This window comes from Cupressus sempervirens, chromosome 7 (genome assembly GCF_028749045.1).
Source record: "Cupressus sempervirens isolate cs-2001-9-10 chromosome 7, ASM2874904v1, whole genome shotgun sequence".
NCBI classification, from domain to species: Eukaryota; Viridiplantae; Streptophyta; class Pinopsida; order Cupressales; family Cupressaceae; genus Cupressus; species Cupressus sempervirens.
The window spans coordinates 502,915,423-502,934,104 of NC_143124.1; the positions used below are offsets into that span (position 1 = coordinate 502,915,423).

Here is an 18,682-nt window from a genome sequence, read left to right on the forward strand (position 1 = left end):
CCAACTTTCCAATTTGAAAGTGAGAAGTGAGGAATTAAATTCCTCTTTCAATACTTATTCACTTTTCGGGTGAATAATCGATTAGGGCATTTAATCAGCCAATCTAGTTAAACCCCAAATCAACCCAAACGAAAATAGGTTATTCCTATAAATAGGAATTCATCTATGGAAAAGCTGTCAGAAATTAAAATAAATCAATTAAAAAGCCTGAAAACCCAAAAACACATAAATTTCCTTAATAACTTTCGCGACAATGCGAACCTCTAAATGCACAGACACGCTTACTAGTCTAATCACATAATGCAAATGAGTTCGGATTTAATAATCACCGAAAGTTTTAATTTAAACATTTTAATAAAGGATACGTCAACCATATAAGGAGGACATTGGTACAATATGAATGGCTGAATCACTAACTCCATGTGCCACTGCTAGGGATATAAATCCTGCACACTAAACAATACGATCAAGTGCAATTGCATATAATAACATAGTCGAAGCAATAAACGCATTAAATCACCTAATTTAACCATTTATTTAATTATATTAAAATAATCTATTTACATCACTCACGTTCGCATAAAGCATAACAACGCAGGAATGAAGTAAATAACCATAGCATTAAATCCATCATATAACAAAATCAGAGGTATGTCCAAATACCAGATAACCAGATATCATCATAAAACACACTATCATCTCAAAATGGCATCATCATGCAATATGATTAACTGAACAACATAGTAGTCTAATATCTATGATACTAGAATCAAAGTGTAGCATCTGACCCTCGGGTCCTCTCAAATGTAAACATAACATGAGAACAGATATCTCTCAGATCAAAATAAAACAAGGTAAATGTCCACAGCACATAACCAAATAATCCAACAAGAACAATCCATTCTAATTACTTAAGTATTTAATAATGATTGATTACTCTGCATTAAAAAGGCACTAAAAACACATAAGCAAACAGTCATAAACATGACTAACCACTACTAGAGGAACCTAGTCCCGTGTAGCATGCTAATAGAACATAGTGCAATCTCTACACACATCTCAGGGTAATCACGGAACAACCTCATGATACCACATCGATCCTGGTAACCACTGGCACAAACCTCAGTGAACCAAAACTCACAACATAATCTCATAGATCAGTCAAAAGAATAAACAAAGCAAATGATACAACAACATAAATCCAAACACCTCAACGGTGTAGACCACTCAGGGTCACAATCATGATTCCCATCACAACAAAAGATCAGCAAGGTTGCATCCATCAGAATGACTTACAGAAGTCAAATGGGAGAGGCACTACATTGATCGAATGTCCGACGGGATGAGGTGGAAAGTCTCAAGACACAAGTCTTCAGAGAAATGCATAAGATGTTGCCATATGGAGGCTTACATTCGGTAATTGAGTCGTTTATGAGCGACGAGGGACTCAATAAAATACAAAGCAGCTATATTAAACAATTTCCCTTTTCTAAGAATGTTTGGGGGTGGATGATTGCAAGAGATGCGTGTTTCCTGATAGAAGTCCTCCACAGGTTCTCAGGAGACTATGAAAGAGACGAGAGCAAAGGCCATAGTGGCAGTGGTAAGAGCAATAGCCGCATATTTACCTCCATCAGCAGGATCCACAGGTTTTCAGAAAACCGTGAAAGTGATGAGACCGAAGACCGCATTGAAATCTCTCTCAGCAGACTCCACCGTTTCTCGGAAAACCGTGAAAGGGATGACAGCAATGGTCTGCCTCGTATTGATAGCATTCTTAGCAGAAAAAGACACCATCCTCTCCTCAACGAGATTGTCAAAGATATGTTCAAGTTGGAGAATCAGATACCATTTTGCACTCTGGTTTGGGCCTCTTTACGCATGCCCGGGGACGATGAGGGATTCATTTGGTTTGAGACATCACTGAAAAATTTGTCCCCAGTTGAAGTAGGTCCACTGCAGCACCGGATATACACAAAAACACATCTCCTGCAGTTGCTTCATGATTTTATTGTGGACAAACCAATCCTTGGTCGCAGTGAACACATAAGCCCAAAAGGCAATACACTGCTAAATATCATGTCTTCAATGTCTTTAATATGGAAGGCGGTAATCTGCATATTAATCTTGTTTCTGTTGCCCTTGTTTACTATATGGTTGTTGTGGCATTGGTTAATGTTGCACTATCGTAAAAGTGACATTCTGATAGAGCGCAAGGGTAGCGTCCCTACGGCGGAAGAATTCAAAAGTGTCGGAGTTAAGTTCAAGAGTCTGAAGAACAGAGGAATCCGCCGCATTTATTTTAACAGCAACAATTCCACACTATATCTGCCCAAGTTCACTGTAGATGACAGATGCGAGGCTATACTGAGAAACCTGATGGCCCTGGAGATCTGCTCGGAACAGGAGGAGAAACCAATTACCAGGTATGTCATTTTAATGAACGATCTCATCAATACTAGTAGAGATGTTTCTATCTTAAGGCGAGAGGACATCATCTCCCACAAGCTTGGAAGCGATGAAGAGGTTGCTCACCTTTGGAATTCTATAATTGTATCTAGCTGCACTGATGTCACGACTCAAATTTCGACATGCTTTTTATATGGACTTAATTGTGTGATTGACCTTTTGATTAAGACTCTGTATGACTCGACTTGAGTCGAACACTTTATAGACTTTGATTAGAATTTTATCATATATGTTATTAGAGGGTAATGTTAATTATTTTGTCATTATGATATGTCGTTATATGTTGACTTATGAGATATCGACGTGACGGTTAACATTGTGATTTCATTATATGTTTATGTCTGATAATGAATGTTGAATGTTTTTAAAATAAAATTTGTATTTAAGATATTATTTATTTATTTTGATGATGACATTACTGACGCTTTGGGTGATGTCGAGTTTGTGATTGCGCAGATACTGAAGGCGGAAGGGTGGTTGAGGTAGAGGAGTTTAGCTCCTTCGCAGGGTTGGTCTGGAATTTGTATGGTGTAGCCACACACACACTTAGTTTTTTATTTTATTTTGAATTTCAATAAATTTAGATTTATTTTGAATTTCAATAAATTTAGATGGATTTAAGGTTTTGTTTATGATAATGTGGCGTAGATGAAAAATAAAATAAAATGAATGATTAAATATTATTTCTTAGAAATATTATAATTTAGATCATAAAACAAGTATTATACTTTCAAATTATTTTTCCGTAGTAATTACAAGCATAAATTTGGAATGGTAGTAGTTAGTCGGAAAAATATTAAATGGGAAGTAATAGTTTTATTTTTATTTTGAAAATAGTGAATTTAAATTACATGTGGAAGCTTTAATTGAACTTATAGTTTATTTAAAATTTTTGAGCCAATTGGTAGCCGTAGATCCAGATAAAGAAAAATTAACTGATTGCTAACAACTTTAAAAATTGATGATCATGATGAAAATCTCATATTAGATGGAAGTGATCTTGAGTGGTTTAAAATTTTAATTAGTAGAAGAGTGTGTTTATTTAATTCAAAAGGACAAGTGTAATTTTTGAAATTGTGAGTCATCTGTTTGTTACCGGCTGCATGAAAGGAGGGTAAGTCATTAATATAAGGGGAACCGTAGTTGGAAGAGGAGTTTTCAAAAAGATAAAACAGAGAAAAAAGTTTTCATATAGACACGTGCCGGCTGAATTGGAGGGGGGAACGATTTTCAAAGGGAAGAAGCCGATTTTGAAGAGGAAAAAAAACGTTTTCCAGCAAAGAAAAGGGAATGCAATATTTAGGGGGATTGCAGAGATTTGAAAAGGAGAAAAAAATAATTGGAGATCGCATGCATATTGAGGGTTGCGTTTGAATATATAGTTGCCATTGCAATAAATAGGGGGACAACATTCATACTACAGCCGGCCTTTTAAATTTGAAGGGCCTCTATTTCATTCAAAAAAAAGGCAATGTTAGATATCCTGGTAGCTTGTCTTGGTCATCCGGTGCTTTCATACATACTTTACGTCTGAAGGGAGAGTGATCTAGCAGGAAGGAAAAAGAGAAGGGAAGAAGGCAGCAGTTTGAGGAGAGGGATTGATTGTTGAAGAAGAGCTTTAGAGACCTGTGTTTTTCCTCATACAGTTCAGGTTCTATCTTTTCTTTTTCTTATAATTAATATGTTGTCAACATGTGGCTTAAATTATCTATAGCCGGCAAATGAAATTATCAAGGATAAATGTTCTGTTTGTGTTTGACATAGTATATTTTCTTAGTTAACAAAGGAATAGTTAATTTTCTATCTATACGGTGAGTTCCCTACACAATAACAACGATGTTAGTGATTAATGGTTATAGATTGGGTGGAAATTTAAAATTTAAGAAAAGAATGTTCTGTGCTGAAAGTTATTATGGAGAACATAGCTGGAGGTCATTATGGAGAATGTAGTTCAACACTTAGTGCTAGGAAGCCCATCTGTTAGCAAATCCTTAAGTTATTTTAAAAAAAAAAAATCCAATATCTTGGTGGCGTCCATGTCTGCCCAGAACTCTTTGATATTAGAAGACTTATGGCCTTATGGCTGCTGTTATAGATAATTAAATTTTTATATATGTTATATATATAATTTTTAATTTATTTTCATTCACGTCCAATGCATTTTTCAGATTTTCTTTTTATTAGAAGTCTCAAATTGTAATACTGCAATAAAATACAAACTACAGATTTTAAATTAATAACTAATTCATAAAATCTGCTGACCAACTATAAACTTCAGATTTAAATAGTGATTTATTATTCAAAAGTATTAGTTTGATCTTGAGAATATTTTTCTACATTCACTTCAAATTCATCAGGTGTGGACTATGGGCACAACTCACAGTAAAGTTTTTAACTCAAACTAACTGTATACATATCAGATTGGAGTTATTCTTTTCTAAATTTTTGGAAATCCTTGTTATGGATTAGTCTCTCCTTCACGTAGTGTATATATATATATATATACTTTTTATTATCATTATTTTTGAATCCTTTGGAAGTGATTGTTATGAATTTTTCTCCATAAAAATTGCAGTAGTTAAAATGTTTTATTGTCAGGTTTTTAGCGGAAATGGATCTGATTATAAGATAAATTATAGTTAGAATATGTTCATTTTAGGTAAAACAAATACACATAGGATAAAATATATGTTTTATTTAGATCTGAAACTCATTATGGCACACACTAATTCTTGTATACTGTTCTTAAATAAAAGACATGTTCAAAATATTTATTTGTATGATGAATAAATGTGAATTAAGAGAATACTATTTTAGGAATGGGTGTTGAATGTGGGTTCAAAGAGGAGGGTAATTGTTGGAAAACTTGTGTTAGTATTTCCTTATATATATATTGCCTGCCAGTCTTTTACATCAAACTGGTTCATGATGCTTGGCCAAGCTCGGTAAAACTTTTATGCATATGTTTGAAATGCATCTGGTTATTATTACTTTGTTTCCCTCTTCCACATCCTTGTGTATGCTCTACTAGACATATATGTAAGTAGATTTGGCACATAGGCTGCACCAGATCCTTCCGATCCAATTGTGCCAAGTTGCTATCCTTCTCGTGCCAGGGTCGGGTAGTTCTCCTTAATCGGAGAACCTCGGGGAGCTAACCACTCCATGGTTGGGCGGTTAAAGCGCCTGGACCACTCTTCCGTCTCATGATAGCAGATGGATATTGTTCCGATGGCTCGGAGACGAGATTACATGCAGATGGACACTAAGGTTCGATGGCATGTTAATTTTATATGATTATGTTATGTATGCTTTATATCATATGATGTAATGAAGATACATTCATGTTTGATGTGCAGGTCGACATAGTTTTGGAAAAAGATGTAATGTTCATATGATTCATTTCCAGCATTTATACCTTGCTTTGTATATGTTAGTTTTTCTCAACTATTTGTTGATATGTATTGATTTTTACGGTTGAAAGAAATGGATATCAAATATTTGTGTGTATAAAATCGACTTTTGACTTTTCAAATTTTTGGTTTTTTCGCATCTTGGGGTTGTTTGCATATCTGGTAATTGTAGTGGATTTTAGTCTTTACATGTGGTATCAGAGCCAGGTTAAACACTAGGACCTAAGGTCTTATTGATGCTAATGTTGCGTAATTTACTCTTGGAACAGAAATAATTTGTCATCATGTATTCTCATAGAGGGAATAGGGGTGGAGACAACAATGATCCTCAAGATGAGCCTGGAAACCAAAGGCTTGACCAGATTTTGGCGCTCCTCACTCAGCAGGGACAGCGCATGGATGACATGGAAAATATCATAAGAGGACGACAGGTTGAGGAGGATGAGCGCAGAGAAACCTTGCATCAGCAGGAAGAAGCACGAAAGAAAAGAGAGGAGGACCAAATGCTTGAGGTTCAGAGGAAACAGGAAGAAGATCGAAGGATTGAAGAACAGAAGAAGGAAGAAGCTGACCGTAGGATGGCTGGACTAGTTCATGACAGGGTCCAAATAGCAAAAGATCTCAGTAGGGACCTCAAGAAGGTCACACCTCCTACTTTTAATGGGAAGACTACAGGTGAAGAAGCAGAAGCTTGGATAGCCACCATGGAAAAATATTTTCATGTTCGTAATTTCACCGGGAAGTCTAGAGCAGTATGGGCTACTTTTCAGTTGGTTGGTGAAGCGGCAACATGGTGGGACAATGTTATGGCAGAGAAGAAGCTACAACATGGTGAGATATCATGGGAAGACTTCTTGCAGCATTTCCGTAAGCGATGGTTGCCTCAGTTGTTTTATGACAAGAAGGCATCAGAGTTTTATAAGCTAATTCAGGGAGTCATGTCAGTCACATAGTATCATGAACGATTTTGCCAATTGGTTAAATACGTTCCTCAATACCAGAATGATGACTTGTTTAGGACTCGCAAGTTCATCATGGGGCTACACCCAGAAATCTATAATGAGGTGGAAATGCATGAGCCAGAGTCTATGGACTATGCACTGAGAAAGGCACTGAAACAGGAAAAATGGTTGAAAGATACAGCTCCAGTAAAAGCCTACAACAACCGATCTTTCAAGAGAAAATTTCAGGATAATAATAAGCAGCAGGGTGGTCGACAACAGATGAATAACATGAAAGGAAAAGGACAAGAAGATTCTCAGAAGGGCAATAAAAGGAATTTCTAAGGTCAGAACAAGGGTAGAGGAGGTAACAACAACAGGAATAACAATGGTAACTATAACAGGAATTGGAACAGAAATGATAAATCAACAACTCAAACAGGACCTCGTGATGGTTGCTTTGTATGTGGAGGTAATCACTATGCAACTAGATGCCCTCAGCGGAGTGCACCCATGAATGGACCAAAGGTTCAACACCAGATTCATGCAGCTGTGGACCATAGGCAGGCAGAGTTTCAGGCAGCTCCTTTGCAGTTAACTAGTAAGCTTTATGGTTGTGAAGTTTCCATTTTGATTGATACTGGTGCTACAGAGTCTTTTGTAGATCCTAGTGTAGTAGCTAAACTTCCAATTAGAGCTGGTTACATGGAAAACCCTTGGTTAGTAGAGTATGGAAATCGGACAGAGCGTCGAGTAGAGCAATGTCTATCCTGCAGTGAGTTAGAACTTCCAACTTTTCACACGCAAGTAAATCTCTATGTAGCTCCACTGGGGTCATATGATGTCATACTTGGTATAAATTGGCTTACCGAGCATAAGGCTATAGTAAATTGCAAAGATAAGCTAGTTGAATGCTTGGATGACTTTGGAAATCCAGTAATAGTGAACGGGATTAAGAGGCCAATAGTGCTTAGGCATATCTCAGCTATGCAGTTGAAAAAGGCTAAGAGGAAGGGTTGTCAGCTTTTTGTTGCTCATGTGAAAGATCTTGAGGATCCTATACCCTCCATAGAGAATTACCCAATATTGCAGGAGTTTCAAGATGTCTTTCCTGAAGAATTACCTGAGTTACCACCTAAAAGAGAGTTTGATTTCTCCATTGATATTAAGCCAGGAGCTGAGCCACAATCTAAGGCACCTTATAGGATGACCACTACCGAGATGTACGAACTCAAGGTTCAATTGCAAGAGTTGTTGGACAAAGGATTTATACGTCCAAGCGTGTCACCATGGGGAGCACCAGTGATTTTTGTAAAGAAAAAGGATGGAACCTTGCGCCTATGCATTGATTATAGGATGTTAAACAAGGTTACCATAAAGAATAGATATCCATTGCCTCGGATAGATGAACTTTTTGATCAGATGAAGGGAGCTAAGGTATTTTCAAAGATAGATCTACGATCTGGGTATCATCAACTTCAGATTAAGGATGAAGACATAGCCAAGACAGCTTTCAGAACACGGTATGGGCACTATGATTTTGTAGTTTTACCTTTTGGTCTTACGAATGCACCTGCAGCATTCATGAATCTTATGAACAGTGTGTTCCGAGACTGTCTGGATAAGTTTGTTGAAATTTTCATTGATGACATTCTTATTTATTCAAAATCTATGGAAGAGCATGAGGAGCACTTGCGTATTGTCTTGCAGCACCTTCGTGATAGGAAGTTGTATGCCAAGCTTACCAAGTGCACATTTTATCAGAAACAAATTCACTACCTTGGGCACATCATCACTGCTGATGGAGTTTCAGTAGATCCTTCCAAGATTAGGGCTATTCTTGAATGGCCAGTTCCTCAGAATGTGAGTGAAATTCGGAGCTTCATGGGTTTGGCAGGCTATTATCGAAAATTCGTAGAGGGATTTTCAAAAATTGCAGCACCTATTACCTCACTACAACGGAAAGGGAAGAGATATGTGTGGACTGATGAGTGTGATAGAGCTTTTCAGTTGTTGAAGTAGAAGCTCACCTCCGCTCCTATTCTTGTGATTCCCAATCCAAACGGACATTTCATCGTGATAATTGATGCTTCAGGTGATGGTTTAGGTGGAGTTTTGATGCAAGAAGGTAGAGTTGTAGCTTATGAGTCCCGTAAGCTAAAGCAACACGAGGTTAATTATGCACCTCACGATCTTGAGTTGGCTGCCATTGTTCATGCATTGTAGATGTGGAGGCATTACCTTATTGGTAAACCATTTGAGCTAAAAATAGATCATATGGGTTTGAGATACATCTTTACTCAACCGAATTTGAATGCCAGACAAAGGCGTTGGCTCGAATTCCTCAGCGAGTATGATTTCAGTATTGAGTACATTAAAGGTAAGGAGAATAGGGTGGCTGATGCTCTGAGTAGAAGATGACATATACTTGCTATATCTACTACTAGAACACGACTGAAAGAGCATGTTATTGAAAACCTCGCAAGTGATGATCATTATGAGATGGTTAAAGCCGCATTGCACACAGATCCATCTGATCACCCTTTTGACGGATACAGTTTTGACACAGAGGGTCTTCTGAGATATCAAGGTCGTATGTATATTCCCAACCGTGTAGGGTTGAGGAAAGTTGTGATGGAGGAAATGCATAGTACTCCTTATTCGAGTCACCCAGGAGTGACTAAGATGGTTGCAGATATGAGGCCACTTTATTTTTGGCCAGGATTAAAGCGTGATGTGATCGCTTTTGTTGCCCAGTGTTTAGAATGTCAGCGAGTTAAGGCTGAGCATATTCATCCGGCTAGATTGCTGTATCCTCATGATATACCAGAGTACAAATGGCAAGTGATTTCTATGGATTTTATACAGGGTTTACCTATGACTAGGCGGAGGCATGATGTTATTTTAGTTGTGGTCGATAAGTTGACCAAGGTTGCACATTTTATACCAGGAAGTTTGAAGGATGGATCGTTGGCTTTGGCCAAGAAGTTTGTGCAAGAGGTATTTAGGCTACATGGTGTACCTGAGACTATCATCTCTGATAGAGACACGAGAATGACATCAAGGTTCTGGACAACCTTGAATGCTTCATTGGGGACTCAGTTAAATTTTAGCACTACTTATCATCCATAGATTGATGGTCAGACAGAGAGGGTGAATCAGGTCGTAGAAGATTTACTTCGTATGTATTGCATGGATCATCAGTATAAGTGGGAAGAATACCTACCTTTGGTTGAGTTCGCATATAATAATTCTTATCATGCATCTTTGGGAATGGCTCCTTTTGAGGCACTTTATGGGCGTAAATGTTGCACACCTATCAGTTGGGATAGAGTGGAGGATCGAATTGTGATTGGTCCCGAGATGCTCAGGGAGATGGAAGAACAAATGATTATGATTCGTGCTCGCCTGAAGGAAGCCGTAGACAGGCAAAAGAGCTATGCAGATAGAAAACGTACTTTTAGACAGTTTCAGGTTGGGGACAAGGTCTTCCTGTGTGTTCATCCACATAAGAGTTCAATCTCTTTTGGCAAGTCTTCTAAGCTTGCACCGAGATATGTTGGACCTTTTGATGTTTTGGAGGTCATAAGTCCTGTGGCTTATCGACTTGCTCTACCACCAGCTCTGGCCCGTATCCATAATGTTTTTCATGTTTCATTGTTGAAGCCATATCAGCCAGATACATCTCATATTCTTGATTGGCGTGCCTTGCAGGTTCAGGATCTGGGGGTAATGCAGGTGTTACCTACCCACCTCGTGGATGAGCGCACTATACGAGTGCATGACAGAGACATCTTGCAGTATAAGGTCCAATGGGACCAATTCTCTATTGATAGTGCTACGTGGGAGGATGCTGATGTTATGAATCAGTCCTTTCCACATCTTTTTTTACTTAGATTAGTATCTTTTGTTGCTATTATAGTTCTTTTATGTTATGTTGAACATTGGTAATTGATGGACATCGGGTCGATGTCTCTTCCTAGTAGGGAGGGATGTCACGACTCAAATTTCGACATGCTTTTTATATGGACTTAATTGTGTGATTGACCTTTTGACTAAGACTCTGTATGACTCGACTTGAGTTGAACACTTTATAGACTTTGATTAGAATTTTATCATATATGTTATTAGAGGGTAATGTTAATTATTTTGTCATTATGATATGTCGTTATATGTTGACTTATGAGATATCGACGTGACAGTTAACATTGTGATTTCATTATATGTTTATGTCTGATAATGAATGTTGAATGTTTTTAAAATAAAATTTGTATTTAAGATATTATTTATTTATTTTGATGATGACATTACTGACGCTTTGGGTGATGTCGAGTTTGTGATTGCGCAGATACTGAAGGCGGAAGGGTGGTTGAGGTAGAGGAGTTTAGCTCCTTGGCAGGGTTGGTCTGAAATTTGTATGGTGTAGCCGCACACACACACACTTAGTTTTTTATTTTATTTTGAATTTCAATAAATTTAGATGGATTTAAGGTTTTGTTTATGATAATGTGGCGTAGATGAAAAATAAAATAAAATGAATGATTAAATATTATTTCTTAGAAATATTATAATTTAGATCATAAAACAAGTATTATACTTTCAAATTATTTTTCCGTAGTAATTACAAGCATAAATTTAGAATGGTAGTGGTTAGTCGAAAAAATATTAAATGGGAAGTAATAGTTTTATTTTTATTTTGAAAATAGTGAATTTAAATTATATGTGGAAGCTTTAATTGAACTTATAGTTTATTTAAAGTTTTTGAGCCAATTGGTAGTCGTAGATCCAGATAAAGAAAAATTAACTGATTGCTAACAACTTTAAAAATTGATGATCACGATGAAAATCTCATATTAGATGGAAGTGATCTTGAGTGGTTTAAAATTTTAATTAGTAGAAGAGTGTGTTTATTTAATTCAAAAGGACAAGTGTAATTTTTGAAATTGTGAGTCATCTGTTTGTTACCGGCTGCATGAAAGGAGGGGAAGTCATTAATATAAGGGGAACCGTAGTTGGAAGAGGAGTTTTCAAAAAGATAAAACAGAGAAAAATGTTTTCATATAGACACGTGCCGGCTGAATTGGAGGGGGGAACGATTTTCAAAGGGAAGAAGCCCATTTTGAAGAGGAAAAAAAATGTTTTCCAGCAAAGAAAAGGGAATGCAATATTTAGGGGGATTGCAGAGATTTGAAAAGGAGAAAAAAATAATTGGAGATCGCATGCATATTGAGGGTTGCGTTTGAATATATAGCTGCTATTGCAATAAATAGGGGGACAACATTCATACTACAGCCGGCCTTTTAAATTTGAAGGGCCTCTATTTCATTCAAAAAAAAGGCAATGTTAGATATCCCGGTAGCTTGTCTTGGTCATCTGGTGCTTTCATACATACTTTACGTCTGAAGGGAGAGTGATCCAGCAGGAAGGAAAAAGAGAAGGGAAGAAGGCAGCAGTTTGAGGAGAGGGATTGATTGTTGAAGAAGAGCTTTAGAGACCTGTGTTTTTCCTCATACAGTTCAGGTTCTATCTTTTCTTTTTCTTATAATTAATATGCTGTCAACATGTGGCTTAAATTATCTATAGCCGGCAAATGAAATTATCAAGGATAAATGTTCTGTTTGTGTTTGACATAGTATATTTTCTTAGTTAACAAAGGAATAGTTAATTTTCCATCTATACGGTGAGTTCCCTGCACAATAACAACGATGTTAGTGATTAATGGTTATAGATTGGGTGGAAATTTAAAATTTAAGAAAAGAATGTTCTGTGCTGAAAGTTATTATGGAGAACATAGCTGGAGGTCATTATGGAGAATGTAGTTCAACACTTAGTGCTAGGAAGCCCATCTGTTAGCAAATCCTTAAGTTATTTAAAAAAAAAAAAATCCAATATCTTGGTGGCGTCCATGTCTGCCCAGAACTCTTTGATATTAGAAGACTTATGGCCTTATGGCTGCTGTTATAGATAATTAAATTTTTATATATGTTATATATATAATTTTTAATTTATTTTCATTCACGTCCAATGCATTTTTCAGATTTTCTTTTTATTAGAAGTCTCAAATTGTAATACTGCAATAAAATACAAACTACAGATTTTAAATTAATAACTAATTCATAAAATCTGCTGACCAACTATAAACTTCAGATTTAAATAGTGATTTATTATTCAAAAGTATTAGTTTGATCTTGAGAATATTTTTCTAAATTCACTTCAAATTCATCAGGTGTGGACTATGGGCACAACTCACAGTAAAGTTTTTAACTCAAACTAACTGTATACATATCAGATTGGAGTTATTCTTTTCTAAATTTTCGGAAATCCTTGTTATGGATTAGTCTCTCCTTCACGTAGTGTATATATATATATATATACTTTTTATTATCATTATTTTTGAATCCTTTGGAAGTGATTGTTATGAATTTTTCTCCATAAAAATTGCAGTAGTTAAAATGTTTTATTGTCAGGTTTTTAGCGGAAATGGATCTGATTATAAGATAAATTATAGTTAGAATATGTTCATTTTAGGTAAAACAAATACACATGGGATAAAATATATGTTTTATTTAGATCTGAAATTCATTATGGCACACACTAATTCTTGTATACTGTTCTTAAATAAAAGACATGTTCAAAATATTTATTTGTATGATGAATAAATGTGAATTAAGAGAATACTATTTTAGGAATGGGTGTTGAATGTGGGTTCAAAGAGGAGGGTAATTATTGGAAAACTTGTGTTAGTATTTCCTTATATATATATTGCCTGCCAGTCTTTTACATCAAACTGGTTCATGATGCTTGGCCAAGCTCGATAAAACTTTTATGCATATGTTTGAAATGCATCTGGTTATTATTACTTTGTTTCCCTCTTCCACATCCTTGTGTATGCTCTACTAGACATATGTGTAAGTAGATTTGGCACATAGGCTGCACCAGATCCTTCCGATCCAATTGTGCCAAGTTGCTAGCCTTCTCGTGCCAGGGTCGGGTAGTTCTCCTTAATCGGAGAACCTCGGGGAGCTAACCACTCCATGGTTGGGCGGTTAAAGCGCCTGGACCACTCTTCCGTCTCATGATAGCAGATGGATATTGTTCTGATGGCTCGGAGACGAGATTACATGCAGATGGACACTAAGGTTCGATGGCATGTTAATTTTATATGATTATGTTATGTATGCTTTATATCATATGATGTAATGAAGATACATTCATGTTTGATGTGCAGGTCGACATAGTTTTGGAAAAAGATGTAATGTTCATATGATTCATTTCCAGCATTTATACCTTGCTTTGTATATGTTAGTTTTTCTCAACTATTTGTTGATATGTATTGATTTTTACGGTTGAAAGAAATGGATATCAAATATTTGTGTGTATAAAATCAACTTTTGACTTTTCAAATTTCTGGTTTTTTCGCATCTTGGGGTTGTTTGCATATCTGGCAATTGTAGTGGATTTTAGTCTTTACAACTGAAGTCCCCTATGACCCCATCAACGTGGCGTCATCCCAGATAAAGGGATACATCAAGAAGTGGTGGAAAGTTCTATGGGCGCAGTTCCGGATGGCTCACTGTTCAAAGCCATGGTTGGTCCTCTCACTTTTCGCTGGAATTTCCCTTCTCATCTTAACTATTATGCAAGTCATTTGCGTATTTCATTCCTGTCTCATCAAATAGCCTAAACACTATTACACTACTACAGTTGTTTTTTGTGTTAGTATAGACCTAGATTTCGAGAATATCTTGTCATAAATGTCGCTTCCAGCATATCTCATTCAGAGTTGCTTTTGTGTTAATACATGGTATGGAACGTCATCTAATTTTGCAATTTTGCAAGACATATGGTTGGTCCTGCACTGAATTCAAGTTACGTTCATATGTTGTTCAAGAAATTTTGGAATTCTGATTGGTTTGTCAATTGGAATAGAGAATAAGAATACATGTTCTTATTTGCTTCTAAAATAAACTTATACTCATTCCAAAAAATAGCTGTTAGTGGAATAACCATTCCTATTCCTAATATGCATTCCTATTCTCCATTCAGAAAGGAAGACTGCACAAGACAAACAGGGCAAACACATTCTCTATCATTTTTAAAACTCAAACTAGTTTTAATTATAGTTGTAGCAGTATGTAGTTGCTGCCTTTAATCAGGATTGATTTTAGATTTTAAGTTTTGATTTTGATCTTTTCATAAAACCAAACCATGATTCTGCTTGTTTTATCTTTAGTGGAGGCTCGAGTCCTTATATTTTTAATTTTTAATACAATATCCTCCCTCTCTGTCTCTTAATAATTAAAAACAATAAGAACAATAATATTAAAGAAGTGTATTAATATGTATGATCGCCTTGGAGGCAGCCCAAAAACCTTTTCATAAAAATTAGCAGACAGCAGCTCATTATATCCAAGATAAAAGCCTGGACAAGAACAGCTCCCAAAGAGAATAACCTCATTACAACTTTTGTTGTCATTGAACATAAAGAATCATTTTAATGTAGCCGTAACAACTAAATATTAATCATATCCAGATGATTGCTAACTTTCATAGATTCTTTTGAGAGAGTTAAAGCTGTGATCAAAATAACAATTTCTTAAGTTATTTGGGAGTCTGACAGCTGTGAGCAAAATAATATTGTGCAAAGTATATTGGGAGATTTTGTTCTATGTCTTATTTATCTATCTTTAAATTTTCTATTAGCATAAGATAAGATAAGATAAATTTATTAATGTTCAACACAAGATCAATAAGGGCATAAAAGCTTAATTATTAAGCTTTTTAGTTAACATCATTGTTTTTATCATTAAAAGTAGCAATCGCTCGTTGAACAACAACTAGCGTATTAATAGCACATTAATAGCACTAGCACACTTTTGGCACAAACAGCAATCCATAATTTGCTTCTATCAAAAACAAAAAGTGCAGAATTCATAGTTTAAGTATTATAAGAGAGTCTTCCAGCATAATTAGAACACTGTATCTATGCCATGTAGGAGGTAATATGCATTTATAATTTGCTGGATGTATTGTCAAATTCCGATATAAGAATTCTCATGTCAAAATAATAATTTTTTCAGATATTATTTTTACTCTTTTGAGAAAATAAATCCCCAATCCATTTGGAACTTCTTGGTATATAATCTTTTTCATTGACTTCAAATCTAATTTCAAATAGCATTAATAATATAAACCACAAGGGCTAATTTTAAGGGTGCAACAAATCGGGAGATCCCGTCTTTTAACTTTTTACATAAATAGCATTAACATGTATCTCGAAGGACTAATTTTCTCGGGTGGAGCAAATCTGGGACGTCGGCCTCTCACATTTTGCAACCTTTTTATTAGATAAAAGATGAGTAGAATAATAGAAATCAAACACATGGCATGGCCATGAAATTCACAGATAACAAAATGATGGAAAAAAATGTAATCATCATCGTCTCTGACCTAAAACATTGCTGAATTGGAAAGTCCAATACTTGAGTGAAACATTTTTTACCTGTCATCATACTTCTGCAGGAAGAAGGGAAATAAAAGGATTGCAAATAAGCCAGAAATATATATGTGTATCCTAAATAAGTGTCAAAACAAGGTATACGCCCTTAAAAGAAGCCTATTGCTATGGCGAGCTAGAAATGATGGACAAACAAAATTAAACAAGGAAACCGTACAGACCATCCCAGAACCAAACAAACAAATATTAAACCCAGAAAATTAAAAGAGCGTCCCTAAATCTATATTTTCGTTTTGATTACCCAATTGTGCATGCTCATAGTAATGGACATTACTCTAAAGGAACTAAATGATTGGTGATAAATTCAATGTTGTTGCCGCTAAAGTTCCAGGGTTCAAATTGCTACACAAGTATGTCATGGCAATCAGCAAAGTTAATTGCTGATCAGAAGTACATTGCTCTCTCTGTTATAGTGATGGCATTGGTTCTTAAACTGTTAAGCAATATCCAACTATAATCAAGAGCTTTACCAAAACTTTGGTGGAATAGCTCATAGGTAAAAAGGCTAAATGAAAGGACACTCAATGCAACTCACAACAGAATACGATGAAGTATATGAAACAGTAATCTAATCTGTGGTTGTCTTGAAAGAGAAAGCAAATAAAATTGTTTCAAGTTCAGTGTTTTGATCTGATTCAAATAAAATTGAATCAGTGTTTTTGAAATGTACTGGATAAATACTGAGATAAAACCACAAACATATGCAAAACCAGCAAATGCATTAAACTACAGAATCAACACATCCATTTAACAGATAACAAGAAAATTATTTCAAATTAAATTAAATACCACGAAAAATGATCTGTGTACAAATAGCGACTTCCACGGCATTGAATCTGGAAAACAGGGCAAAACAAATAGCGACAGGAAAACAGGGCAAAACAGAGCATTCCAAAATACAGGAAAACGTTTTAGACAAATTACACGAAAAATGATGTGTTTACAAATTAAACGTTTTAGACAAATAGCGACTTCCACGGCATTGGATCTGGAAATTCTTTTGCTTCACCTTTTATTCCGCCCAATCCCAAGATAATTATTACTAATCCCCAATATTCAACATTTATCTCGAAACCAGTTCTGCATTGTCCATTTCGTGGACGTTATTATAGGTGCTACTATTACTGCTGCTAGCTCTTCCACTATCCCCGAAAGAACTCAGCATGACTATTCACACCCATATTAACTTCTGTCTTCACTGAGTAACATGACATGTTTCTTGGTTGATGGAGATATCAGACACGATGACAGAATTACCTGTAATAATCACCTTCAGTATTATGGTACTCAGAAACTGGACCAAAATCATAAATATCCTCACAACTGAATCCCACATTAGCAGAAACTAAATCAGATTTCATCTGGGTCATGTACTGTTTGGACAAGTAGTCTTCAGTTTCACCAATGGAGGACTGTTTTACCCAATTCCAACTTTAGTTGGGGAACGATATCACAGGAAGAAGTCTCAAAAAGTCCTGTAAAATTATCATGGCAAGGAAATACAATGTTTTGGAACACATCATAATCATGAACAGAGTAGCTCTGCTCTGAATTCTCATGACTTGTTGATGACAGTGATAGCCATTCTGAGAAGAAAATCTTTGGCAGAGATCCAACACAGTTTGAATTAAGCATACCACCATACGGTTCATTCTGATCTATTTCCTCTTCACTTCTCAAAGATGGCACTGAATCATCTATACCAATGTTACTTAGCTCTGTGGTATCTTGGAGCAGATATGAAGTTTGGAAATTCATTGATCTTTGATGGTGTGAATTTGTTGTATTCTGAATCTTCGTCGGAACAACAGCTATTTTCTGTTAGTGGTTAGTGTGTCACAGGGTCGATTCCTATTAGCTTTGGCTTCTTTTCTATATCGGCTATATAAGGTGGACACCTGTAGTTTTTCTTTAGAATCCTTTCACTTAAAAAGGACATGACCAAAAAATAGACACGCTAACTTCCCAAGCGTTAATGCCATTAAATATCACAAATATCAACAACGTTTTCTTTCATTGATGAATAATCCTCTATTAATAAATTAATGTATTAGCTACAAATTCATAAAAAATGAGTTGGGGGATACAAGATCACCCTACGAAAGTTTACATGGCCGAAATTTGAATCAACAACTATTCATCAAAAAAATATATAAGCAACTCCATCAGCCCGCTAGAGCAGTGTCAGTCAAGTGAGGTGGACCATCAGGATCATTATAATCCAAAGAATCCCTGAGATTGGCTGAGGACTAAGACCAATCTAGCCATCAACATCGTCATCATCAGCAACTTTTTCTTTGTCTTTCTCCTCTGCCCATGACAGAGAAATAACAATATCTAGG

General features: G+C 35.9%; 1 protein-coding gene, 1 long non-coding RNA gene and 1 pseudogene across 2 annotated transcripts; 2 read left to right on the plus strand and 1 right to left on the minus strand.

The window, feature by feature from the left end:
- Window positions 1-1,380: 1,380 nt before the first annotated feature.
- Window positions 1,381-14,506, plus strand: LOC149547731 (putative UPF0481 protein At3g02645). The gene is made up of 2 exons (XM_089794179.1): window positions 1,381-2,560; window positions 14,288-14,506. The coding sequence occupies exons 1-2, from the start codon at window positions 1,381-1,383 to the stop codon at window positions 14,500-14,502; spliced, it is 1,395 nt and encodes a 464-aa protein (XP_089650305.1). The 3' UTR covers window positions 14,503-14,506.
- LOC149547732 (uncharacterized) lies at window positions 5,535-5,880 on the plus strand. The gene is made up of 2 exons (XR_016353913.1): window positions 5,535-5,739; window positions 5,829-5,880. It is a non-coding gene; the product is annotated as an uncharacterized LOC149547732 (long non-coding RNA).
- Window positions 14,507-17,403: 2,897 nt separating the features above from the next.
- Window positions 17,404-18,279, minus strand: LOC149547733 (uncharacterized; annotated as a pseudogene).
- Between the last annotated feature and the right edge of the window lie 403 nt (window positions 18,280-18,682).